General features: G+C 46.4%; 8 protein-coding genes across 10 annotated transcripts; 5 read left to right on the forward strand and 3 right to left on the reverse strand.

Moving 5' to 3' along the window:
* Window positions 1-165: 165 nt before the first annotated feature.
* LOC140221727 (oxygen-evolving enhancer protein 3-1, chloroplastic) lies at window positions 166-1,470 on the forward strand. Its single transcript, XM_072291569.1, has 3 exons — window positions 166-492; window positions 850-1,145; window positions 1,255-1,470. The coding sequence occupies exons 1-3, from the start codon at window positions 252-254 to the stop codon at window positions 1,351-1,353; spliced, it is 636 nt and encodes a 211-aa protein (XP_072147670.1). The 5' UTR covers window positions 166-251; the 3' UTR covers window positions 1,354-1,470.
* A 282-nt stretch (window positions 1,471-1,752) lies between these two features.
* LOC117841975 (uncharacterized) lies at window positions 1,753-4,638 on the reverse strand. 2 transcript variants are annotated; one of them, XM_034722304.2, is made up of 3 exons: window positions 4,318-4,637; window positions 2,505-2,956; window positions 1,753-2,080 (listed from the first exon to the last, which is right to left on the reverse strand). In XM_034722304.2, the coding sequence occupies exons 1-2, from the start codon at window positions 4,515-4,517 to the stop codon at window positions 2,533-2,535; spliced, it is 624 nt and encodes a 207-aa protein (XP_034578195.1). In that variant the 5' UTR covers window positions 4,518-4,637; the 3' UTR covers window positions 1,753-2,080; window positions 2,505-2,532. The 2 variants fall into 2 exon arrangements, with proteins under 2 accessions (XP_034578195.1, XP_034578197.1); XM_034722306.2 differs by lacking the exon at window positions 1,753-2,080 and adding an exon at window positions 2,132-2,346 and having other exon boundaries at window positions 4,318-4,638.
* A 1,184-nt stretch (window positions 4,639-5,822) lies between these two features.
* Window positions 5,823-6,935, forward strand: LOC117843146 (protein VASCULATURE COMPLEXITY AND CONNECTIVITY). The gene is made up of 3 exons (XM_034723707.2): window positions 5,823-6,058; window positions 6,138-6,343; window positions 6,453-6,935. The coding sequence occupies exons 1-3, from the start codon at window positions 5,960-5,962 to the stop codon at window positions 6,661-6,663; spliced, it is 516 nt and encodes a 171-aa protein (XP_034579598.1). The 5' UTR covers window positions 5,823-5,959; the 3' UTR covers window positions 6,664-6,935.
* Window positions 6,936-11,325: 4,390 nt separating this feature from the next.
* Window positions 11,326-12,416, forward strand: LOC117841986 (probable histone H2A.1). Its single transcript, XM_034722316.2, has 2 exons — window positions 11,326-11,619; window positions 11,923-12,416. Exons 1-2 carry the CDS (start codon window positions 11,431-11,433, stop codon window positions 12,139-12,141), a joined length of 408 nt encoding a protein of 135 aa, XP_034578207.1. The 5' UTR covers window positions 11,326-11,430; the 3' UTR covers window positions 12,142-12,416.
* A 1,838-nt stretch (window positions 12,417-14,254) lies between these two features.
* On the forward strand, window positions 14,255-15,306 carry LOC117845336 (probable histone H2A.2). Its single transcript, XM_034726343.2, has 2 exons — window positions 14,255-14,561; window positions 14,837-15,306. Exons 1-2 carry the CDS (start codon window positions 14,373-14,375, stop codon window positions 15,053-15,055), a joined length of 408 nt encoding a protein of 135 aa, XP_034582234.1. The 5' UTR covers window positions 14,255-14,372; the 3' UTR covers window positions 15,056-15,306.
* Window positions 15,307-16,008: 702 nt separating this feature from the next.
* Window positions 16,009-21,476, reverse strand: LOC117845335 (formin-like protein 11). 2 transcript variants are annotated; one of them, XM_034726342.2, is made up of 6 exons: window positions 20,551-21,476; window positions 19,240-19,873; window positions 18,513-19,158; window positions 18,196-18,395; window positions 17,519-17,736; window positions 16,009-17,334 (listed from the first exon to the last, which is right to left on the reverse strand). In XM_034726342.2, the coding sequence occupies exons 1-6, from the start codon at window positions 20,701-20,703 to the stop codon at window positions 16,495-16,497; spliced, it is 2,691 nt and encodes an 896-aa protein (XP_034582233.1). In that variant the 5' UTR covers window positions 20,704-21,476; the 3' UTR covers window positions 16,009-16,494. The 2 variants fall into 2 exon arrangements, with proteins under 2 accessions (XP_034582233.1, XP_034582232.1); XM_034726341.2 differs by having other exon boundaries at window positions 17,519-17,754; window positions 20,551-21,474.
* Window positions 21,477-21,699: 223 nt separating this feature from the next.
* LOC140221951 (uncharacterized) lies at window positions 21,700-22,417 on the forward strand. Its single transcript, XM_072291909.1, has 2 exons — window positions 21,700-21,840; window positions 22,259-22,417. Exons 1-2 carry the CDS (start codon window positions 21,700-21,702, stop codon window positions 22,415-22,417), a joined length of 300 nt encoding a protein of 99 aa, XP_072148010.1.
* A 1,188-nt stretch (window positions 22,418-23,605) lies between these two features.
* On the reverse strand, window positions 23,606-26,014 carry LOC117845704 (uncharacterized). The gene is made up of 2 exons (XM_034726767.2): window positions 25,328-26,014; window positions 23,606-24,527 (listed from the first exon to the last, which is right to left on the reverse strand). The coding sequence occupies exons 1-2, from the start codon at window positions 25,961-25,963 to the stop codon at window positions 24,246-24,248; spliced, it is 918 nt and encodes a 305-aa protein (XP_034582658.1). The 5' UTR covers window positions 25,964-26,014; the 3' UTR covers window positions 23,606-24,245.
* Window positions 26,015-26,037: the final 23 nt, after the last annotated feature.

Raw genomic sequence — 26,037 nt, forward strand, 5'->3', positions numbered from 1 at the left:
CGTGGCATCCCTCCATTGGCAGTGGCGCAATCCAAATGGAGGCCTCAAGTGATTCACGCGGCCACATGGCGTGCACACACTGGCCGCCAACTTATCCAGTCAGATAAGGCCGCGGCGGCAAGCGACGCCACCACGTCCGTCTCATATATTTTTTGCCACGCTGCCACTGGAGCCCGAGACTGCTCCACCGAAAAAGCTCCCTCCTGACTGCTCCACCGAAGAAGCGTGGAAGCGAAGCCAAGGCAGCTGAGATGGCACAAGCCATGGCGTCCATGACCGGCCTCTCGCAGGGCGTGCTGCCCAGCAGGCGCGCCGCCAGCAGGGCTAGGACGGCCGTCGTCAGGGCGTCCGCCGACGGCGAGGCCGGCCGCCGCGCCGTGCTCGGGCTGGTGGCCACCGGCATCGTCGGCAGCGTCTTCTCCCAGGCGGCGCACGCCGAGGCCGTCAAGACCATCAAGATCGGCCCCCCGCCGCCGCCCTCCGGTGGACTTCGTGAGTGCCTGCCTTGCCTGCACCTCAGAATTGATGTGTAGCTTCAATTCCATAAACTTGCGTCCGCATCTTCTAGGTACCATATAGTATAAGATTATAAGATTTTGATTATTTTTTCAAGATCTGTATTTCCTCAAAAAAAAAAAGGCATCAACCTCTGCATTTCTTGAACAAATTAAAAATGGTGTCGACCCTTAACGATCATTGATAGTAAAGCATAGCCACTGATCCAGAGTGAAAAAACCAGATGTACAAGCAGATTATTTTGTGCAAAATTAGCGCTATAACTCTCGGAGCACCGCGTGATTGTGGAACAAATCCGTCTAACGCATCTGCTTCTAATTTACCATGGCGCAGCCGGGACCTTGAACTCTGACCAGGCCAGGGACTTCGACCTCGCCTTGAAGGAGCGGTTCTACCTGCAGCCGCTGCCGCCGGCGGAAGCCGCGGCGAGGGCCAAGTCGTCGGCGCAGGACATCCTCAACCTCAAGCCGCTCATCGACAAGAAGGCGTGGCCGTACGTCATGAACGACCTCCGCCTCCGAGCCTCCTACCTGCGCTACGACCTCAACACCGTCATCGCCTCCAAACCCAAGGATGAGAAGAAGAGCCTCAAGGAGCTCACCGGCAAGCTCTTCAGCACCATCGACGATGTAAGCCATGCTGCCATTGAACTGAGAACAATTGGCCAATAACTTTTTTTCTCACTTTTTCACCATAGCTATGGAAATAACATGTAAGCTTCTCTTCTCATTTTGGCAGCTTGACCATGCGGCAAAGATCAAGAGCACCCCGGAGGCTGAGAAATCCTTCGCGGCGACCAAATCCGCGCTCGATGATGTTTTCGCCAAGCTAGGCTAGATGGAATATGATGGGCTGATGGCCATGTAATTTCAGACTTTTGTGTTTGTTCATATGGAGCCGGCAATGTACCATTTCCTGTTGATATTTATCAACATGCACTTAACTATGATGCTATCCTGAGTCCTTGACCGTACAATTCCAAGCAGATGCAAAAATCAGAAACCAATTCTAACAACAATAATTCGTGATCCACGTACATCAGAAAATGCGTCAATTTGTATTTTCTGTCTAAGGAAGCAAATATTGGCCATGAGATAAGTAGCAGCATAACAACAAGCATGCAAGTTCATAATAATTGATCCCCCAAAAATAAGCTGCACCAGATCTTTTGGCACTACAAGCTAAACTAGCAAAGCATTCATTTTGCTTACTTGCAAGCAATAAAGAATAGGAATGTAACAGAAATGAGCTAGGATGTCAAGCGTTATTATTTCGACAAATCAGTTGGTGCGGCAGCTGCAGAAAATAGAAAATTCTACATGATAAACTACCCCGATCAGGCTTTCGAGTCTTAAGTATCCAATGATTGTACAAAATTTCCACCAAAATAATGAGTGCTTGCAACACCAAGATGTTGATATCTAAGAGAAATTGGCTTAACATACACTGCTACTCCCGAAAAAGGGGTATAGTTACCACACAAGAAATTTTCCCCAGTTTATATCAAGAGTAAGCCTTCCATTATTTTCCCAGGATCAACCAATGTGTCGTTGCCTCCTTTTAGCTGTAAGAAAAGAAGCATTTCAGCTCCATTGTTACTTTGGACTACAAAAGGACTGCCACATGCATATAGGAGGCATGAACTCTGATGTTTGACAGATAAGGCATCTAATGCAGCAGAGCAAAATTCAAAGTATATGATATCTGCAGAAACAGTAACCACGAAGACTCAATTTCATCTGTGTGATTTACTATCAAATAAGAAAGGCTTCATCTATCTGAGAGACGAAATAATGCTGCAGGTACATCCTATCTGGATCAACAAGGAACCTGAAAACAGCCGTTTTGCTAATTATAAATTAATGGACTTTGAACTTCATAATTAAGGTTGTCTTCGAGAAAATCCACATCTTGGGTACAGACAAACAAACTTTCAAAAGCTTTAAGTGATGATTATTGCAGATAGAAAAGTTCAGAATCATACTTACCATTCAAGACAGGTGCAAAGGTTCAGGCTCAGACTTTAGCAGCAGCGTCAGATACCTCTTCCTTTGTGTCTGTGACTTCAGTTGTTTGATCTTTACCTACTTCTAACTGCCTTTGCTTTGCCAAAGCTCTCCTTGCCTCCCTACGGAAGTCTCTCTTGGCAGCACGAACCTCGTCAAAGCCCTGTTCAATCTTAGCCTCTTCCTCAGGAGGGAAGAAGCCTACTTCCATTTCAGCCATTTCTGAATACATCTTTTCAATCTTTGCTTTCCACACTATCCCCATCTCAGTATCCATTTTGTTGTAAGGTGTCTTCAGGAGGTATTCATCTATACCACCAGCTTTGTCAATGCACCGAAGTGCATGTGTGGTAACCTTGACTCTAATGTGACGATCATGAATATAGCTGAAAAGACGCTTGTCCTGAACATTTGGCTTCCATGTTCGCCTTGATCTAAATAAGAAAAAAGGCAATTCAATCAGAAGGTTATAAAAATAAAATTGTATGTTCAGATTTGCATGCTACAAAAAGATATTTCCATCACTACCAACATATTCTTCGGAAATGTTATTGCCCTGTGGGAAGTTAATTACAAGGGCATCATTTTAATGTGCTACTTCAGAAGCACATACTCCCAATGTTAAGATTTAGAAATCTACCACTATAGTAAGAAAAGGTAATATGGTGCAGATCTTAACATTATCTCTTTCAAGAGATGGAAGTGTAGAGTCCATAGTAATTCCCACAAATTTATAGTTGATTTAGCAGATATAGTATTCCAAGCGTAGAGGTTATGTGAATGGCACCAAAGACCCAAATCAATGCAATTCAGTGATTTGAGTTCGTCAAGCGGATGAGAATAGACATTGACTTCACAAATCCCATCGAGATAGGTTCCTCCGAAAAATTATTTAAAAAGGTGGAGACAAAATGCAAAAAAAAAGATTGGCATATTATCATTGCATAATGAAAAGCAGATGAATCATACGGTACCATTGGCTGTGTTAAAACAGTGATTCTAAGATCATGACATAATGGGATTGCACGCCTATGGGATTATAATTCACAACATCGCTGATGACTTTAACTTAATTTGAGTGCATCATGAAAGAATCAAGTGGTGCTGCATTAGACGGATGCAGCAACATGCTGGCACCTCAAGTCCTCAACCACCATTTCAACAAATCACTCTAACAAAAGGGAGTACAAAGGAGGCCTGACCGCATTAGCACCATATGGTATGCATAAATATAATAGACTAGCAAATTTATTGCTTTGCACAGACCAGAAATTTTGTTGGTTTGGACATTCCAATCACCAAAGAAATATGATCCAAACTATCAATGGCAAATGTTCCCAAAAGTGTCCGATTCAACCATCAGTTCTTCTAATGAAACAGGAAGCAATAAGGAAATCTGTCTGGCTAGACAAGTAAAACTACCAAGATGGTACCACGCAGGACCAGATGGGAGGCGGCAACTGAACAGTTCAGCCTTGCTCTTCCAGGTAGAGCTCAACCTACACAATTTTACTCTCTAGTTCTATGAAATTTGCGCATTTTTTCCGGAGACCAATTCTTGAGCTATTTGCTTCAGCCTTGCATCCAGGTCGATATATCCTAATTTCTCATTGCAGGCTGAAATCACACTCTTTACCATTCAACCCACCAAGTATATACGAACAGACTACACTCAATTACGAAACATTAATGCCCATTTCGAAAACTGAATTGCTCCAGACAACATCTACGCGCACGGATCAGGGACATGGGGGAGGGAAATGGATCGCAGAGGTGGAGAGGCGAGATGGCTCACTTGTTGCCGCCGTCCTCGGAGACCTTGTTCCCGAACTGGATGTGGCGGCCGGCGAAGATTCCGCGCTTGGCCCGTCCCATGACGACCTTGCTGTCGGGGAGCATGTCCTTCACCGACTTCATCAGCTCCGCCGGCAGCTTCCCCTCGGCGCCCACGCGCCGCACCACCTTCTTGTACATCTCCTGCGCACGGAACGACATCTTGCCCCCCTCCTCCTCCTCCTCCGGCCCTCGCCCTCTTGCTTCAGACGGCGGCGCCGGCGGCCGGTTGCGTCGCGAGGTTTTGGTGCCTAGGGCGCTGCAGTGCTGGACGAGAAGGGGCTTCCGCTCGGCTGGCGCAGCTAGGAGGGCTGCAGAATTGGGCTTTGGGCCTTTCGGCCGTGTGGTGGCTGGGCCACTGGTGCATCATGTCTACAGACCCCGTCTATCTGGGCCTGATTGGTTCCCCGCGAAATTCTTTTCGGTCAATACTTTTTAAATTTTTTATACGTTTCCTAATTTTGGCTCGGGTGTAAAATTCCCAATCCCAACTATACCAGGCTACCAGCTGTCAAGAACGCGGTATTACCCAAGAAAAAATCCATTTTACTCCCCCACCGCCTATCCACCTTATTCGCTTAACCTCGAAACAAAATTTAGACTCACCTGACTCCCCTAACTGTTTCTCCCCTAACTGTTTCATTTGGTCCAATCTATCAGATCTCTCCTTTTAGTTTTCTCGATGTATGAGTTGAATTTTGAGTACAAATTTGGTGAGCAGATATAAATTATGTAAAAAATTCTGTATTTTGAAAGCGTGTTTGAGGGTATAGGAACCTAAATGACCTCCAAGCCAAGTTTGGGAAGCTAGATCTACATTTTGAGAGTACGGGAATCTAAGCGACGCAGCAGAACAAGTTTAAAGAGTGGGCATATACTTTACTCTTATGTATATATAACCAGTAGATCCTCAAATCCTCATGTTCTCTCGGAAAAAAAAATAATTGGAACATGAAGTCACGGAGACTTGATAATACGGCTATGGGGACTTGGCCGCTCTCATCAGGCAGGGTTATGTACTTATGTTGCTTTTGCGAGCAAAATTAGTGGGCTCTTCGCCACGTCTCATTCATCTTTCATACCAAATCAACCCATCATTATACAGCAATCGATGAGGATACCACGCATCTGGAGTTCTAGTTCGGGCAAAGGAAAACCTAGTGGTTAGTACGCAGGATTTTCCAAAGCAATTTTCTGGAGAATGGATGGCATGGCTTTTGTGGAATACACAGATCGCAGATGAGCACGCCGCCGGACACGGCTTCAAACAAGCGTGTGCCTACCGATGTCACCCGATGCACTGTACTGCCCGCCTGTCTGTGGATTGTTGATGATACGCCATGGAGGATGTCGGCCGAGCTTAGCCTCAACGTCTCTCTTTTGCACTCGGCCGGCGCGCGCGGACACCTGGTGCCTTTCCGCAGTGCTCGTGACGCGGAATGAGTAAAGAAAGCCAAAGCCGAGGGGGATAAAGAACATGGAAAGCAGAGACCGACGGCAGGCATCTCTGCCTCTCTCGCACTCCAGTCCATTTCACTGTGACACTGCACGCCAGCATCCCAAGGCACAGGGAGAGGAGGTCAGGAGGACGGAGAAGCTGAGCCATGGCGAGAGTGGAAGCCGTGATCGTCTGCCTCCTGGTCCTCGCCATGGACGTCACCGCCGGCGTGCTCGGGATCCACGCGGAGAAGGCTCAGAGCCAGGCGAGTCGTCTTTCTCGGGGTCTTTTTTGAGCGCGTGTCTGTACCTGTGGCTGGCCGGCTCACCTGGCTGTGGTTGCAGGGGCGGCATCTTCGGATCCTGTTCGTCGAGTGCCGGCAGCCGGTGCGTCGGGCCTACGAGCTCGGCGTCGCGGCGGCCGCGGTGCTGGCGGCGTCGCACGCCATCGCCAACGCCGCCGGCGGCTGCGCGTGCTCCTGCTCCGGCGACAAGCTCCGCCGTTCGTCACCCAACCGCCAGATGGCGTCCTTCGCCCTCGTCCTCACATGGTACGCGTCACTCCAGCAATTGTAAATCTTGCTCTGGAAATAAAACCTCGGCTTGCTTTGGTGACAAGCGATTTATATTCTTGCCGTGTCGGCTGATGATGTTGGGCAGGATGATCCTCGTCGTCGGCCTCGCGCTGCTGGTCCTCGGCGCGCTGCCCAACAGGAAGCACAAGCTGGCGGAGTGCGGAGTGGTGCCGCGCCACCGGTTCCTCTCCATCGGCGGCGTCCTCTGCTTCGTGCACGCGCTCTTCTGCGTCGTCTACTACGCCTCCGCCAGCGCCGCGGCGCGGGAGGAACGCCGCCCACCGCCACACGCGTAGCCGCTGACGCTGACGCTTCCATGGCAGCGTCGTCCTCTCGTTGCTAGCACGGAAGATACATACCCCTGTATTGCTCGGCTAGTACCTTCCTCTTCCTCCCCACCGTGAGACGGGTTGTAGTTTTGCTTGGTTTCTCGAACGATCATGCATGGATGGTAGCTCTTCTTGCAGTGTATGAACATATTGCCATCGTGTTCGCGAACTGGCAGGCTCGCCGACTTGCCGTGTCGCAATGGAATCTTGCAGGAACTCGATCGCACAATGCTTGAATAGTTGTCCTAGCAATCTGTTCGGCTAGTTTCAGTAGTCTCGATCAGGGAGCTCGAGAATGGCTTATAACCGGCGAGTTGACACGGCATTCATGAGAGTAACCTTTCCCGTTCGGGATCGCCACCGTCGTCCGACAGAGCTCGATGACTGGTGGAATTGGAGGAGTCGTCGGTTCACCTTGATCTGGGGAGGATGAATCAGCTGGCCGGTCGATCTTCAGCCGAGCCGGTGCCATCCATTTGAGTGGTGCACAATATTTGGGAGCCTCGCTGAATGACGGAAAAACAACAAGCTCCTCGGCCACACTGAACGCCAATGGGTCTTATCGTGGATCACCTCAATTGGCACATGTGTGCCAAAGTTCAGTCATTCGGCCATATCCTCATGGAGACTAACTTCTCGGTCATCAGACCATTCACCGTGGATCCAGATTATGCAAAGAAAGAAATCAATGAAGCCACATTTAAAACGTAGGATTCACATAGTATAGTAATTGAAAAAAACATTAGATTGGGATGGCATGGTACTTGAAATCCTGCAAAAAATATGGTACGTATAAAAGTTCGGACAGAAGCTTTTGGATGCAACGTGGAAAAAACATAGGAATACAATATGCTATGACAAAGAGGAAAACAAGATGATGAGGTTGGATCTCATCCTCCAAGATTACTTTGGAATAGCCCATTCCATAGCGTTCCTTTGTTCCATATGGCATCATTGGTATTTTTTCCCCCAAAGGAATTGAATCCCCTCTAAAATTCCTATATTTTTCTCAATTCTAAAGGGGCCTTGAGTCCTGAGAATAGGATGGCATAGGACCTTGTGCTACTAAGAAGAAGTGATGTCCATCTGTTTGAAGTTTTATAATACAATTAGCGGATTATTTCAAAACATTGAATGAAATGAACCAGCACAAGATAAGTGGTATAATGATTGTACATTGTACAGCCCATAACATATATTTCACTTTTGAAATGAGGTGTGTTTATTGGCAACGATTGAGGACTAAATGCTTATTGACGAATGACGATGAAGGGATATATGGAGTCTTCGATGCATAAGAGCCCCCAACCTAGTAAGGTTGCAATTGAAGATCTGAGCACAATCCTATAGATGAGGGCACCAAGAATGACAATATAGAGTTGTATGTAAGCCTTGTTCCACTATTGATAGTGAAAATCCAACAACAAAAGTTGGTACTATCTATCTTGATAAGGTTTCTTTTAAGATGGCTAGTAGGCATTATGCAATGTTCGCTGAGTTTGAATTTGGTGTTGACTTTAGTGACATACCTAAATATGGAGCTAGTTGCATGAATATGAATGGATAACCCCAAAGCTTCTAGGGTACATGATGAACCCTCTTTTGAGGTTAGGAGTCTCTTATTTTTAGTATTTTCATGGTAACTTCTACCCCTGTTCATAAATTTGTGTTGATTTAGGCTTATAGCATCAAGAATGCATCACATTCCCTAGCTTCGAGTAGAATGATGCATGGTTTTCCCTATAATACCCTTGACATCTATTGTTACCTCCATCCTTTCTTTTTGATGAAACAAAGGCCCCTACTGTTGTTACCTCTGTCCTTGTTAGCATGCATACAAAATTCCCTTGCTTTTCACCAAGCAATGCCAGAGATAACCTAATCTTGAGTGCGCACTTATATGTATCAATAGGAGGTTTGCTTTTATTATGCACGCGTTCTTTTGTGTGAAGACCTCAGTACCTAGCACAGAAGTATTTTTCTGAAGAGTTAGGTTCTGTTTGGCAGAGCTCCTAGAGCTGATTCTCTGCTGAATCTAGTAGGAGCTCTGCCAAACAGTTTTTCAGAGAGAAGTGATTTTGTGCTTTGAAATGAACTAAGGGGGTGTTTGGGAAACACCTCCTAAAGTTTAGTACCTGTCACATCGGATGTTTGGATACTAATTAATTTACAAAACTAATTGCACAGATGGAGTATAATTCGCGAGACAAATCTATTAAGCCTAATTAGTCCATGATTTGACAATGTGCTGCTACAGTAAACATGTGCTAATCATGAATTAATTAGGCTCAATAAATTCATCTCGCGAATTAGATAGGGGTTCTGCAATTAGTTTTATAATTAGCTCATGTTTAGTCGTTCTAATTAGCATTCGAACATCCGATGTGACACTCCTAAAGTTTAGCGCCACATATCCAAACACTCCCTAAGAGGCTGAGAGCCGGAAAAGTAGCTTCTCCTGATTCTGTGAAGTGGTTATCCATTCTAATTTTAAAAGTTTATGCTAGAGAATTAAAAAAAATCACTTTCAGCAAAAAACCTACTTCTCTCAGAGAATAGAATCGGATGGAGCTCTACCAAATAGGCCCATAGTGTAGTATTTCTAGCTATGTTCTTAGTTCTTGTACCAAAAAACAAAACACCATACATATTTGAATATAGGGAGCAATATACTTTTATATTTGTATGCGGACAGAAAACACGTACTTTTGTTTCAACAACTTTTCCACAGAACAAGATGCCATCGTATAAGGACAAGGGCAGTGGTAAAGGTTGAAACTAGCAGTAAGATGTCCTTTGTTACTGCCTAGCTCACAATGGCTGAGGTGAAAAATATAGCATTTAGGTGGGACCCGCATCTTAGAGTGAGAGTTTCTACTTCTTGTTTAGTTCGAAAATAGAGGTAAATAGAACATATATCCACGAACTATTATTAACATTAACTACATTATTGAATAGGAGAAGAACGTACACTTTTAGCAAGACTTTTGTTGCACTCAAGCCATGCGTTGATGAGCTACTTATTAGAAGAAGTCACTACCTGCGCATAAACTCAACTCTAGTTGCATAGGTTTGGCTTAGGAAAGAATCACCCATCCATTTAGGCTACAATCAAGTTCAATGAATTGCATCACATTTGAAACAACATCTCAAAGTCTATTAATAAGTAAATTCGTATAAAGGAATGGCAATGATTTAACTTATTGGCAAAGCGAGAGTGATGGAGATGCTGGAGCTAAGAAATATTGATGAGAAAAAAGAACCATCCCTAGTGTTTTGAAATATTTGAACGAAGTGCCAAGGGGCCTTAGGGATACATAATCATAGAGAACTCAGCTGCAAACAAATGTCAAGGGGTCTAATAATTCCTTATACTTTTGTTGAAGCAAGGCTAATCTGATCTAACATCTATGCTTGTTAAATTTGTTTGTGATTGATTTTGGTTTTTGCAAAACTTTCAGTCGACCATTTATGAACACTAGATTCAAAAGCAAGAATTAACAACCATCATTATTTCAACCCTCAAAGCCAAAGTTGTTTATATGTTTCTACCTGTATGTATAGTACTCATTTAAACTGAAGTGGTGAAAATCGAAAACGCTTTGGATTCATCATGCTAGTTGGTTTTTTCTTATCGATGTTCACGTGGAGTCCTCCGCCAAGAGATTGGGTTAAGGTGAATGTTGACGGCCTTTGTGCCCCAAACAGGTGAGGCAAGGGTGGGCGTTATAGCACGAAATCACAAGGGAGAGATAATCTTTACGGCATGGAGAGCTCTCTTCCACTGTGCAAAGCGCGGTTGAAGCTGAGGTTAGAACTTGTGTTGAAGGAATCCGATTAGCAGCCGAGTGGGCTCTAGGCTCGGTGATTTTGGAGATGGATTGTGCCCAAATAAATCGAGCTTTGAGGAGTAGAGAGGATAGATCGGAGGTTAGCTTCATGGTGCAAGAAGCCAATGACCTTAAGCACTTGCTAGCCAACTTAGAGATAGTATAGCCAACTTAGAGATAGTTCTGGTTAAAAGAGAGTGTAACATGGTAGCAAATGATTTAGCTCAGTTAGCTAGACCAACATGCCATTCTGCAGTTTGGTTAGGATGTGCACCTACGTGTATTGCAAGTCTAGTCGTAATCTTATGTCACCCAGTTAATGAAAGCTCTCTTTCTAAAAATGGGTTTTTCTTCATCCTAAATAACATATAAGAGCTGAAAAAACTCAAATTGGTAGATCAAAAAAAGTCGAATGCTTTTGTGCGTGGCTTTAAAAAAGACGAGGGGGGACGAGGCAAAGCCGTTTCGGACGAAACGGACGGTGGATCACGGGTGTCAAGCCGCTAGACACTGACCAGCGGTCCCGCACGGTTGACACGTCACCGATCCGGGGAATTCCGCTTGGCGCGCGTTCCCCGACGCGAAACCGCCCAAACGAAAACCCTCGCGCGCCCCGCCCTCCCCTCCTCCACCGCCTCCCGCCGCTTCCGGATCGCGGACCCAGCCCACCGCGCGCATCCGCCGTCCGCTCGGACGCATCCGACGGCTCGCGCGCCACGATCCGCGTGATCGCCTCCCATTGGCTGCCGCCCCGTCCCCTCGCCCCTATATATCCTTCCCCCCGCGCCCGTCCTCTCCCTCATCTACCCGTCTCGCGACTCGCACCCAAGCCTCCCGCATCCGTTTCCCCTCGCTCCTGCCTCGCGAAGCCGTTTCGTCGTCGTCGTCGTCGTCGGGTGGTGAGATGGCGGGCCGTGGCAAGGCGATCGGCGCGGGCGCGGCGAAGAAGGCGACGTCCAGGAGCTCCAAGGCCGGGCTCCAGTTCCCCGTCGGCAGGATCGCCAGGTTCCTCAAGGCCGGCAAGTACGCCGAGAGGGTCGGCGCCGGCGCCCCCGTCTACCTCGCCGCCGTCCTCGAGTACCTCGCCGCTGAGGTTCGTGCCCCGCCCCTTTCCTCCTCTGATTGCGCTTTTCTTTCCTCGATCTAGTTTTCGCGTTCTTCTAGATGTACTAGTACGGCTGTTCCTAGATCTGAATCGAGCCGCCTTTTGGATTAGTCGCCCTGGAATTTTAAAATGCCGGGTAAATTTCTAACCTCGATGAATTACTCGAACGGAAACTCCTAGCATTCAATAATGAACGATTTGTGGCATTCAATAATGTTTGCTCTAAAACTTCCCTAACTTGGAAGTCAAGATCTTGCTGACCTCGCTGTTTGTTTTCCCCCAATCCACCAGGTCCTGGAGCTTGCTGGGAACGCTGCTCGCGACAACAAGAAGACCCGCATCGTGCCTCGCCACATCCAGCTGGCGGTCCGTAACGACGAGGAGCTGACGAAGCTACTCGGCGGTGCCACCATCGCGAGCGGTGGTGTGATGCCCAACATCCACCAGCACTTGCTCCCCAAGAAGGCCGGCTCGTCCAAGGCCTCCAGCCACGACGACGACGACAACTGAGTCGGCCTGCTCCCAGCCGGGATCCGACCGCCTATGGTTGCTGATTTCGTAGGAGTAGCAGTTTGGTGTCTTGGTGATACCTGGGGAGGCCTCGATGTGGTTGGCAGGGGAAGTAGGAGATGATTTCGATAGGTTCTTGGGTTGGTTTGTTAGGTTCTTTGAATGGGATGTGAATACGGCTAAGTTTTTGGGTTGTGAAACTCAGGGATGTAAGCCAGATAATGATGTTTTAATCGTTGAAGAAGAAATGGGAAGAAGTTGAAACTTTTGAGCAACTTTGATGTTTACATTCCTGTTGTCAATCGCACTTGCTATCTTGTTGTATACGTGCTGAAATTGATTTGACGGGATACGTTAACTGAATCCTGCAAATGTGAAGCGGCGTGGCCTTTCTTTTGCTAGACAACAAAACTCGAATTAATTGTGGTTGCAGTTTGCTCGATGATTAGAACGAATTTGGTCTATAAGTCAATTGGTGTTGTAAGAAAGTGGCCATCTAGCTAGTTGCGGAAGAACACTGGGATACCAGGAAGATTAGTTTGGGACTTTGGGTGAGGTCAGGCATTGACGATCGGCAGCTGCGCTTTCGTTTCACAGTAGTAGCACCGTACTCGTAGCAGTGGCCATTGCCGTGCAGGCTTGGGCAATTTGTAATTGTTCAGTGCTGCTAGCATAGTCCTGTCTTGAAAGGTTGACGTCTTCGGTAATGTTCAGTGTTGCTAGCATAGTCCTGTCTTGAAGGTTGATGTCTTCGGTAAAAGGCGCCTTACAGATGTTCACTGTCCAGTACACATGCCACCAATTGGTCGTCTAATCCATCTATGCAACTTTGGTACTATGCAAAAAGAAGATTCCCCATCACATCAAACTTGCGGTACATGCATGTTGTACTTTGCGAGAAGAATTTTTTAAACCTAATTAGTCAATATTTGGACAATAATTCACAAATACAAACGAAACGCTACAGTGTTGCTACAATATTTTTGGCACCTCAAAGTTGGGCAACTAAACCAGGCCTAAATATTGAAGTGCACTGCTCCATTTGGAGAACACGGAGACAGTCTCAGCATGACATTTTGAGTAGCACCACCTCCATTTTGTAGTTGCCAAATTCTCTAACTTTGACAGTCGATTTAAGTAATGGTATTTAAACTGATCGTATGGAAATAATATCGCTTCAAATTGTGAAAAAAAATATTCACAGCATAATGAATTTACATTTTTTTCAGTATCACCTTCATATAGAAAATTATATTCAATTTTACACGTTGGACACCATGTCAATCTCTAAAGCAACATATGTTTACAAAATGAAACGAGTCATACAAATGGCAATACATTTACGGAGGGACCATTTAAGACGAATCATTAAGTTATACATTAACGGAATACTTGTTTAAGACGAATCTAGTTTGATCAAAATATTATGTGAAGTAGGAACGGAGGGACCATAACTACCTCGTCCATCCCAGAATATAACTACGTTTAGGTTTTTTCAAAGTTAAACTTCTTTAACTTTGACCAACAATATCTCTAAAAGTATTTTATTTTGAATAGAAAAGATTACATATTAGGATAGACTAACATCATTTTTATGTTATTAGTGCCTATTTGACTTTAAAAAAGTCTAAATATAGATTTTTATGTTATTAGTGCCTATTTGACTTTAAAAAAGTCTAAACATAGCTATATTTTGAAACAGAGGGAGTAGTACGTAACAAGCCAAATGTAACCACAGAATTTGTAACTTTTTTATTTCTTAATCATATCGAAAAAGGAAAATAAGATAGTAGTACAATCTGTTTGTGTGTGAGAGGCCGCAACTAAACCACATCTTTACGCGGACCCAGCGGGCCGAAATTAACGAGCAAGAAAATATCCCACGGCCCACGATCGGTGGTTCCACGTGGGACCCGCGATCCGGACGAAACCCTGTGGCGGCAAACCAAAAACCAACCCCCTCCCGCACGGCACCCTCTCCCCTCCCTATCCGACGGCCAGGATCGACCCCGCATCGCAACCCCCACCCCGCCACGTCAGTGATCCGCGTCCTCTCCCCCCATTGGTCCGCCCCCCCTATATAGCTATATAACCCGCCCACCCACCGCTTCCCTACCTTGCGAACCTGTCCTCTGCCCCCTCCCACAGCGCTTCGCTTTCTCCCGTCTTCTCCGCCTTCCCGTCGCTGCCTCTCGCTGCCGGATTCTTCTTCGCAACCCTAGCAGCTAGCCATGGCCGGGAGAGGGAAGGCGATCGGCTCTGGCGCCGCCAAGAAGTCCATGTCCAGGAGCTCCAAGGCTGGGCTCCAGTTTCCCGTCGGCAGGATCGCCAGGTTCCTCAAGGCCGGCAAGTACGCCGAGAGGGTCGGCGCCGGCGCACCCGTCTACCTCGCCGCTGTGCTCGAGTATCTGGCTGCTGAGGTAAGAGAGGCGACTTGGAATTTTACTGTTGGAGTCTTCGATTTGGTTTTGAATAGTGCTACTAGTACGAAAATTGGGTTCTGGGGTTTCCATTTCTTGATAATTGGGGTTGGTAACAAAATTCGGGCGAATTCTATGCAATTCGATTGGAATAATTGGGGGTTCTGGGAAATGATTCGAATTTGAGCGGCGGGTGTTGTTCGATTTGCTAATTTCAGTCGAATTAGAGAGAATTTTGACTAATCATGTGAATATCCCCCTCCTGTTTCGCGCAGGTTCTTGAGCTGGCCGGGAACGCCGCGAGGGACAACAAGAAGACCCGTATCGTGCCGCGCCACATCCAGCTGGCCGTCCGCAACGACGAGGAGCTCTCCCGCCTGCTGGGCACGGTGACCATCGCCAGCGGTGGCGTCATGCCCAACATCCACAACCTGCTGCTCCCCAAGAAGGCTGGCGGAGGCAGCGCCAAGGCCGCGGCCGGCGACGAGGACTAGATCCCTGACTACCGTGCTTCCGGTGGTGGTGGCCGTTTCTTGTGGATGATGTATCACTTGTGCTTGTGTAGTAGTGCGTTCTAGACTCGCCTAGGTTTTGCCTTCTAGTAGGGAGGTTGTGTGTGCCTGTACCGATGCTAAAGCTAGTTTACTCGTTCGCTAAGGATTAGTTCTCTCTATTTGTTGCTATGTCTCTATAAAAGGTGCATCTTTCTGATGACTTATTAATCACATCTGGTGTTCTTATCTCAGTTTGAGTCAGAATGGATTTGAACTTCTGGACAGTCGATTTGAATTGTTGAATTGTTGCAGTGCTGTGCGGTTAATCCACTTAGATTCTGAATGAGCCATCTGAATGGGATGCCAATTTTAGGCATGAATTTCAGAAATGCACAGCAAAGCAGTTCTTACTTGAAATGTGGAGGTTAAAATGCTTGAGAATGAGAGCTGCGTTTTGAACAAGATCTGCTAAATTATTGCATTCTGACATCCTCGTGATGGTCAAATGTGTACTTGCTGTCATTGGATCAAGTGCAAGGTTTTGGGATGCGAAATGAAGGTTTTGGCGGGCAGTTCTGAAATTGGATTTCACTTTCCCCCAGAATTTGAAACAGTGCCATGCGGGAAAGCTGGAAAGGCTCCGGCTGGTACAGGATTTTCATGAAAAATGGCAGTTGAGCAACGGCGGCAAGCGGCAAGCCAACACTGCGGCAGCCGACAGTTAACAGAACACAGCTAGCCTGAATGCTCAAGTTCACCCCACTATCTCTCCCTTAAAATACATAAAAAACATCGAGTTTACAGAGACAGGGAACAAGAAATTTGAAGAATTATCACAATTCTTGGTTTGATGAGGTATCTGAGGGCCATTCAGCTGTAGCAAGAGCATGAGTAATGGACAAACTTGTACTAACTGTCCTTTGTTTTGGTCTGTTTGCGAATATGTTGTGAAATTGCAAACAAAAGCATCAGATTCACAAGTCCCTGCAATGCATTTCTGTGTGTTTGGTACATGTGTATAATGAGCAAAAGAACAGTATCAGAGTCAGCCTACCTCATCGTGCATGTTATGCCCTAAACTAGGTCAGTTTTCTTCCTTTGAATCGCCCAATGTGCCTTTGGTTGCATCTTTCGGATGGACACTGCCTCCGACCATGAACATCTTTTTTCCTCCATAGGAGAGTGCCAAAGAACCACCTCGGAAGGCCAAGCCGGGTCCCATTACTTGCCAATTCTTCCCAACAGCACAAGTGTACAGCATGCCAGGTTTAGGCCGTTTAGCAATTTGATTCTGTTGGTACAATGAATGGACAAAACAGCGTCCATGTTATCGTACCCCCCATCGATTTTCATGCCTCGTATCACTGACTATTGTTTGGAAGGGTCAATGCAGCACACTTCGAAGGGGAAAACGATGGGTTCCTTGATTTGATATACAGCTAGTCGTCCTCATCAGAAATTGAGCTTGAGCTGTCTGCCCTCCGGTCTTGAATTGCAGGGAATAGGTTGCGCCTTGGATCATTGAAAGATGATTGGGATGGCTGATGGGTCTTCGTTTTCTTTGGAGCTACTTTTGATGCTTCTTTCACCTCTTTGCATACCTTGTCCAGCATTGTGAGGAAATCTCGCACCACCACAAATAACCGTAGGCCTTCGTCCTTCCCTGTACTCCCGTGAAAATAATCAACTGTGCTTCGGACCATTGACCGTATTTTCTTCTCTTCCTCTAGCAAGAAAGTAACATCAGTCTGAGACTGCTCAGTGAAATGCTTAAGCTTGTGGTGAAACCCGCTGTCTTCATCCAAACTTTTCATGCCCGTGTTCAGGAATTCTTTGGTTTTGACAAGCTTGTGGCCAAGGCTTGCTACCGACATAGCCAATTGATCTGCATCTAGGATTGCTGCCTTCCTGACATTTTGGAGTTCATCACCTAAATTGGACACCACTTTCAGTCCAAGTTGTTTGTAATCATCTTCAGTTTGCTGATCATTGCCATCAGTAACATCATTGGTGTCCATACTTGATACACTGGTGCTCTGCTCTTTTGCAGCCCGTGTAGCACGAACCCCTTCAGAACGAATGATTTCTTGAACAACAAAATGCAACAGTGTTGTCTTCCCATCAGTTCCTTTGACATCAGAAAGCTTAAGGAGCGTGTCAAGTTTAAAAGCCTGAGCTCCTCCACGGAAAGTGCCAACATTCATCCGATTTCCTGTCTTAAGGACCGCTTCCAGTAGCTTCAAAAAAAGGCGGCTCTTTGTAAGCTCTTGGCAAGCTACCTGATCAGGAAGTAACGAGAAAGAAACGTTATGAATAATGATCAATATAAAGGGAAGAAATTTTCAGGGGCTTGTGCAAGTTGTGCATGTTAACTAAGGAAAATTCAAGATCCAATGCTACAGCAGTGCACAGATAATGATAAAAAAGGTCAGATATAAAACCTAGAAGTTTAGAGGTTATTACCTCTAAAGTAGCAAAAGATTGCTTCACATTTGAAGCTTCCTCTGGAAGATTGGACATGAAAAGTAATGCATCCAGGCGTTGGAAAACATATGGAATGTCAATAATTGCTTTTAGGAATTGCTCCGCAGGACCAAGTTGAGTGAGTTCCCCAGTGTATAGTCGAAGCCTAAGCTCCTCATCGTTACTTGGGATCCACTTTAGTAGGGTGTCTATCAAGTCTGATGGAAGTTCATTCCCTAATAATTAGCAAGGATAGTGGATGAATTGAAATAAGATGACAGGAAGCAGTATACCTCAGAGTAATCAAAATGGTTCTATATGAAAAGATTGATGTTTGATATATGTGGAAAAGGTGTTAACAACTTAGCTCAGAAAAAAATATTAGTCTCTAATCTTTATCTTCAGGTTTTGAAGGCCTTGTCAATTGTCATATAACAATGTATATTATATCCATTATTACAAGTGAGGTCGACCAGAAGCTGGAGAAATTTAAACATGAATATAACTTTCCATAGCATTGCAGCATAAATGAGTCATGTTACTTTTTTTCAAAAAAACAACAACTGTAGGATAAATACGCAATTACAAGACTGCACTAATAACAGTAAATAGAAGAAACATTGCAGAAAGGAAGACCTATGCACGTAAAAGATCAGTAATGGTAGAATCAATTTTACCTTCCTTAACTGCACTACATACTTCCACAGGTGAGACACTCAGAGCCCTCAACGATATTGCCAGATTCTGTGCCTTTTTAGGGTCAAGTATCCTCACAAACTGAGGAACATCCTTTGATGATAAATCTTTTTTGCCATCGCTGCCTGTTTTGTCCGCAGAGTTATAACCAAAAAGGGTTTCAATCATATCCTCATTGAACCTGCAGACCATTATAGGTAACTGGTGTGATCTTGCAACAGTGAGCTAGCTAACTGGTGTGATCTTGTAACAGTGAGTAAGCTGAGGTAAATAGCTGTAAAGGCATCAAGACACTTACTGGAATGATCCAGATTTTATGTGATCCCACACCATGGATTGATTAGCATTTGCTGTTACTTTATCCCAAAAGAAGGGCTTGAGTTTTGTTTTAGCTTCATGAAAATCTGCACCATCATCCACCTTGCCTGACTTCTTCATGGGTGGCGGTGGACGTGTTTTTGACGAACTAGGCATTGCTGGAGGTGGTGGGCCAGCTGGGCCAGTAGATTTTGGCAGTGGCGGTGGAGGTGCAGCTTTTGGTGGAGGTGCAGCGCTCGGCGGAGGTGCAGTGTTTGGCGGAGGTGCATTTTTTGGTGGAGGTGCAGTTTTTGGAGAAGGTAGTGGTGAGGATTCTGCATGAAGAACTGGAGCAGGTTTTGAAGGTGGTGCAGGTGCTTGAGGAGTTGATGAAGGAGCCTTTGGAGGTGTAGAGGCTGCAGGTGGCATAACTGGTGGAGGTGATGGCTTCGATACTGGGGCAGAACCAGTAGAAGAAGCCATTGTCTCAGTCAAACTGCTGTAGACTGCTGGGTGAACATCGGTGTTAGGGACTTCAGATGAGCTTAGTTTGACATTGCCATTTTGGACAGCCTCTGACTTCACTGGCAGTGCTCCCAGCTTGTTGATATCAATTGGATTTCCTTCCGAAAACTTATGAGAAGCAGCTACAAAATAAAGCATGGAAATCAGCGCTAGAAGACACTGTTTCATTACATTGGCGAATGTTGAATGGGTGTATTTCATACCAGATGAATCACTGTGGTTCAGACCCAGAAGCGGTTTATCATCCCTTACATTGGATGAAAAGGCCTTGTTTGCACGGTACATACAGCAGCATAAGCAGAGAAGAGCTAGCAACGCTATAGCAGACACAGTCAGACCAACGATAGCTGTGGTTGGCATGCCACTACTGTCCTCCTTTTTGGCCACTGAAATTTTTGTTGGAGGCACTGTCTTTTCTTTAGGTGATGTTTCCGACGAAGGATCTTGTTTTTGGTCTGGTATTGGTGAGGAAGGTTCCCCTAGAGAAGGTGATGGAGTTGTTTTCACAGCTTCTGGTGGAGCAGGAGTTGCCGCTGCACCTGGAGGTCCCTGAGCCACATCTCTTCTTAGTGAGGCAAGAAGCATTTTGATATAATCAATAGGCAAGTTTTTTGCGCTCTCCTGTGCAGCAATGACAAGTGGCTGCTTGCTTAAGCAGTTCAGCAAAGTGTTCTTAATTTCTGGAGACAATGCTTTGCTGTTGTCTTCAGAGTTGTCCTTGGTATCTTTTCCAGAGACCATACGGAGAATGTCAAATACATGGTTATAATTGAAATGTTTTCTAACGTCTTCAAGAGATCCCCTGTCTAGGCCACATGTGAGCCATACATGTTCCACCTGTATGTGAAATATGCCAATCATGTGAGTGTATGCGAATTAACCAATACAAGATCTGATGATACAACAGGCATGCAGCCAAATTCACAGAGGTAGCATGAATTTCCTAAGTATCAGCAGTAAGAAACTAACAAATATTTATACCTTTAAGTTTTTGGTGGAAAGTTTGCCCTGTTGGAAAACATTACTAAGTGAATCAAACATCACTACAAAAACTAACAAAAATCACAGTTTTTCTAAGAAACAACAGTTACAAAATCATGATAACATTAGCAAATGAAAACACTGGAAGCGTCATATTCTGCTCAAGCAGTACAGTGGTGCGCACTATCAGCACATCACAGCAATAAATAAACACTGATTTTTTTTTGGGTCAAAAGTTCAGCTTCCTGACAAGTGTAGCCAATGCGATGCAGGTGTTCAATGAAAAATATCAAATAAGAAAGCAATACAATCATGGACAGTTTTAAAAATCCCTATCAAACTTTCAGATGCTATGCATGTCCCAGATCAAGAAAATCTAGGTTCCATTGAGCAGCCTCTACACCCTCTGCATTCCTATCAAAGAGCAGAAATACTTTATGCTAGATTTCTAACTATGTGCTACCGTCAACATTTCTTGGCGCTGTTGTCATAAACCTAGAAAAGTGCAGCAAAATAACCCGAAATATACTTACCATTTCATCTACTTGTTTGACAAGGGGTGGTGTCAAGGCCGGCGGCGACAAGCCCTGTGCGCCAACGAGTAATCCCTCGAATACCGGTGGCGCGAGGAGCTGAATAGAGATGAGGCACAAGGATAGGAGCCATTCCCTCCTGCAGCACCTCATCGTTGCTGCCTCCTTCTACACCAATGCAACCATGGGAAATGCACCAGGAATTCGTTTTCTCCGTAAAAAAAAACAGTCTCGGGATAGAGAACGATTCCTCAGCACCGTAGAACCGATTGCTCGACCAAACCCATCGATTTCACCAAGGTAACGATTTCCAGAATGGCGCCTCCTCCAAGGATTACAGGCAAGGAGAAACAAAGGCGAGGAAGCTCAGAAAGAATCACTGAAGCTGGGGGAAATAAAATTAGGGGGCGCCACGGCAAACATCGGCATGCAAAGCCGCAATGCCCCCCAGTCCCCAGAATGCAGCTGAAATCGGCGGACGCGGCCGGAGAAAGTCCAACAGAAGCAGTTTCCCTTATCTGGGATTCCCCAACCCACCAAGAAATCTAAACGAAGAACTTGGGGGGCGGAAAAAGAAGCAAAAAAGTGGGAAAATCCAAGCCTGGAAACTGCGCCAATGCCCCCTGACAAAATAAAAATAAGAATGCAGCACCAAATCCGCGGCAAAACAAGGAATTTGGCGCGCGATCTGGAGGCAGCGGGACGGGCAATCGATTTGTTCCGCTCCCCTCTTGTTTTCTCCCTCTTTTCTCGTGGCGCCTCCCCGAAACGGGGAGAAGAATGGAAGAGGGAGAGGGTGGAAGAAGCGGAGACGTGGAGAGTCAAAAGGAAGAGGAGCGATTTGGGCTGGAGTTGAAATGTGGGGTTAAAATGATACTAGCCCATAGGCCCAACCCAGTTCAGCGTGACCACCGCACAGCCCAGTAAAACGTTTCGTGGACCTAATCCTGGCCCAACTGTCGTCGTATGCCTGCCTGGTGGGCTGTAGTTTTGAAGGAGTCGAAGTCGGATCCTCAAACCCGTCGAGCTCTTCACGGCTCCCATGGCGGCTTCAAATACAGACGGCCGGACACGGGGTCGCTTCCGTAGCCGGCTAGCCGCGCCGCACGAACCACCGCCTCTTTTCGAGAAAGCCAAGCCGGCGCGACAATGGATCTACTCGACGGCTTCGAGGAGCTTTGCAAGGAGGACCGGATCTGGGTGTTCTTCAAGAGGCTGCTCAACGAGTGGAAACAGGAGGTGGATCGCATGCCGGAGCTGGAGAAGCAGACGGCAAAGGGGAAGGCGACGGTTACAGGATTCAATCAGTGCGCAAGATATCTCTAACCCCTGTTCGAGATCTGCAGGAAGAAGGTGAGGGTTCTTGGGGTTTTCCACCAGTGGCTCGCTTAAATTGTGTCGTCAGGTTGATTGCATTTCAAACTGAAGCGGATGTGCAAAACTAACAGATAAATTCAACTGTTCGGTTTGGAAACTGAAACGAAGCTTATTGCAGCATTGCTGTCAGTTTTAGATTCTCGAGTTGGACCTGCAGCATAGTTTTCATAAGTTGTTTCAGCTTCTCTTGACAACACTATGGTCGTGCTAAATTCTGCTAACATCTGAATATTGTTCATGTATTTTAGTATAATGATACTGCTACTATTATGATGACCTTACGTACATTGCTTGGACATTCTGGAATTAACTGTTGTTTTAATGTGTTCAGGTTCTCCCTGATGACATCCGTGAAGCATTGCTCGTCATCGTTGAATGCTGCATGAAGCGTGACTATTTAGCAGCGGTGGAGCAGCACATCAAGCTGAGCATCGGTAATGCGCCATGGCCTACGGGAGTCACCATGGTTGGCATGCATGACAAGTTGTAGCCTTACGGGTACCCGCTGCTTCCTAAGCTAGCGGAGCTGCAAACAACTATGAACACCACGCCTTGATCGATGCCCCTAGTGCGACTCACCCCCGCACGGTGATTTCGTACATGTCATTTGGAGGAACAATGCTATGGATCTTCCTGCGTGTATGAGCACCTCCTCGCACAGAAATGGAGACCTTATTGAATGTCGCATGGCATTTGCACAACATTCTCACGAGTTCAGCTTTGTGGTCTGCTTCATCTCCACCACCCTTTACTTCTACCTCTTCAAGTGAATGCAATACGATGAGGTTTGTCTTGCCATCCTCCAGCCGACTGCAGGGGTACCCTGATGACTTGCAGGGAACCGCAGCGTGCGGCGCACGTATTCGATGTGCATGGCCGTGACCCGCTCGCACGGGGGAACCACGAGCTCTTCCCGGTCGCCGTCCGGCACGCGGTGCGGCAGCGAGAGCAGGAGGTCGCCGGCGAGGCGCCGCGCGGCGAACCGTAGCCACGAGGAGACGCGGTCCGAGGTGAGGTCGGACGACCCGTAGGGCATGGTGATCTCCAGGCGGCGGAGGGTCGGCGCGGAGTACGCGGCCAGGGCGGCGTCGATGCGCTCGTGCGATCCCTCGTACAGGGCCGTTTTGAGTCGGTAGCGGAGGGCGAGTTCGGGGAGGCTGGCCCAGACGCGGCGCCAGCGGCGGTGCCGCCCGGGACGAGTAACAGGATGCTGTGGAGGAGGTGGTCGGGGAGGCCGCTGATGCGATCCGCCCCGCCGCCTCCGGGGCAGCCGCCTTCGACGTCGCCCTTGCCCGCTGCCATGATTCCGATCCGCCGGGTGAACGTAATTGTGTTAGCGGCGGGTTTGTTTCCAGCAGCCCCGAGCCCCCGATCACGTGGACGTGCAGGCCTTCTTATCATTTTTCCAAATTGTAGGTAATTTTAGCTTTTCTAAGTTTATGGATTTTTGTGTGTACCTAAATATAGTGTATGTCTAGATGCATAATAATATTTAGGAACCTAGAAAAATCAAAATGACCTACAATTTGGAACGGAGGAAGTATTAAGCAATAATTTTATCCACACCACCGTTTAATGTCCACATTTTGTTTATACCATATCAAACTCGCTTACATATAAAGACATTAACAGAGATACAACGTCAATACTTGACGGTACCAATACTCTATTAACTATTAACTTTTTTTTGCAAAACATATACTCACCTTATAAACATCTTTAAGAGATTGAACCGGCACATTTTGAAATTAACGAAGTTGTCACACGTGCTCGGAGGTTCTTGAGCCACATCTCTCCTTAACGAGGTAGGAAGCATTTTGCTATAATCAATAGGTAAGTTTTTTGCGCTCTCTGCAGGAAGGACAAGTGGCTGCTTGCTCAAGCAGTTCAATAAAGTGTTCTCCGACCTTCTTTGGTGGGGTTCTGACTCCACCTGACATGAGCATTGTAGCGCTATTATTGCTCGCGCAGGCTGTTTTCTCTCTCATCTCCCTCCTATCGGCTCTGGCTCTCGGGATGGTACATATTGGAGCCGGAGCACCCCAGAGCCCGACCAAAGAGGCTCTAATTTATGGAGACAATAAGACAATACTTTGCTAGTGTCTGTCACAAAAAGGAGGCAGGGAAACAGAGGCTTGATATTACACAAAGATCCCAAACTCTATTTATGATCCAATCTAATGTAATAAAGCATCCCTTTTTTATATTGTTGGTATCAAGCAGAGCCATTCCTTGGAGGCTTTACCCTAACCATTCTCCTCTTATAAAAGTTCATGCAGGTCACTTCCATTTGGCCTGGCTGCTCATCTCCACAATTTTCAGGGTAGTGTGAGATAACGCGGCTCGCAAAGGGTCATAAGCCTCTTGATTGACTGAAGGTACCTACGAGCGGTCTCATCGTTCATGATGTGGGCGACACTATTTGTGCATATCTTCTCTCGGGCAGAACACTCATGGATACCGACCGTAGTGACCCCAATAGGCCATGGGGCATTGCCAATGGTCAGTTTGATGTATTGCTCCATCGCTAGTAGATAGTCATGCCTCATGCAGCATTCGATTATATCAAGCAATGCTTGACGGATGTCATCAGGGAGAATCTTAACATATAAAACAATAATTAATTCAAGAACTCTCGAAAATACAGCGAGAAGGCACAAGACAAGACAGTCAGAACTTTAGCAGTACCCTTAAACTTAGGCAATATTCAAGTGTAAGCAGAATTAAGGACAAGCATAGTGGTGTGCCATAAAAAAGCTAAACAAATGTGCCAAGGCAGTAATTAATTATGCAGAAAGTTCAACTGAATTGCAGTAAACAATTAATTTGTATGGTATATCCTGAAGAGGAAACAAGTTAGAATGCATGAACCATGAAAACTCCAAGAGCTTGTTTGATAGTAGTGGATTGAAGTGTAATAGGAGGGATTGGAGGGGAAATTAGTTCATTTTGAACTCAATCCTCTTCGTTCCATTCCAATCCATTTCTATCCAAACAAGCCGTGCGTAGTTAAAATTTTACATCATCAGAAAGAATTGTTCATATTAGGGCTTTAAATTTTTTGCATTGAGTTTGGCATCCCAAAAAAAAATAAACGGTACAATTAGACAGCAAATACAAGACTAAATATAGGGGATGAATTATCTGCCAATCCTCCCAAAAATGTTAAAGTTGCTACCTTAGGAAACAGATATAGTGTACTTTTAAATGTTATATTATGCATGGATTAGATATTACATAACTGGTGAACCGCAAAAAAAAGATATTGCATAACTAGTTTCTGAATTTTAATCAAATTTACAGACAATTGAACAAATTGTGCAAAAGCAATGCGTAAAAGTTTATAAATTTTGGCCAATTTTTTAAATCGAACCAACTAGAAAAACCCAAGAACACTCACCTTCTTCCTGCAGAACTCGAACAGGGGACCGAGATATCTTGCGGACTGGTTGAACCTCGCAACCTTCGTCTTCCCGTTTGCTGTCCGCTTCTCCAGCTCTGACATGCCATCCACCTCCTGCTTCCACTCGTTAAGCAGCGCGTTGAAGAACACCAAAATCTTGTCTTCCTTGCAAAGCTCATCAAACTTGGCCTTCATCCTCTTCGAATCCTTGTCGGCATCCGCATCGTCAATCCCGCTCCTGCTGCCGTTCCCATCACCAGCACCCCCGCCGACACTCTTGGCGTAGGCGTCCCTTCCGAACTTTTGCCGCTTGCCCATCTCGATCATGTCCCCAAGGAAGTCGTTGGTCTGCCCACGGGCCATGTCCAGATCGTCGATGTCGTCGATGACGCTGGACTTAAGCGCAAGCCTGAGGCGCTCGACGCGGGCGGCGGCGTCCTCCCCGAACAGCGTGACGGGCTCACGCAGCACGCGGAGGCGCCGGATCACCTCGTTCCGCGGGAGGCTGGGCTCGGAGTCGGAGCAGGAGGTAGGGTTATGATTTCGCGCTGCGGCGTACGGGTTGCTGCTGGGGATCGGAGGCTGCTGCGGATTCGAGGGAGGCCGCCAGCGCGCCGGCCTTGGGATGCTCATCGCGGCGCTTCTGGAGCCGATTCTGCTCCAGCTCCGACCGCCGCACGAAGCTTCCCCCCCCCCCCCCCCCCCCC

Source organism: Setaria viridis, chromosome 2 (assembly GCF_005286985.2).
Source record: "Setaria viridis chromosome 2, Setaria_viridis_v4.0, whole genome shotgun sequence".
In the NCBI taxonomy this organism is placed as follows: Eukaryota; Viridiplantae; Streptophyta; class Magnoliopsida; order Poales; family Poaceae; genus Setaria; species Setaria viridis.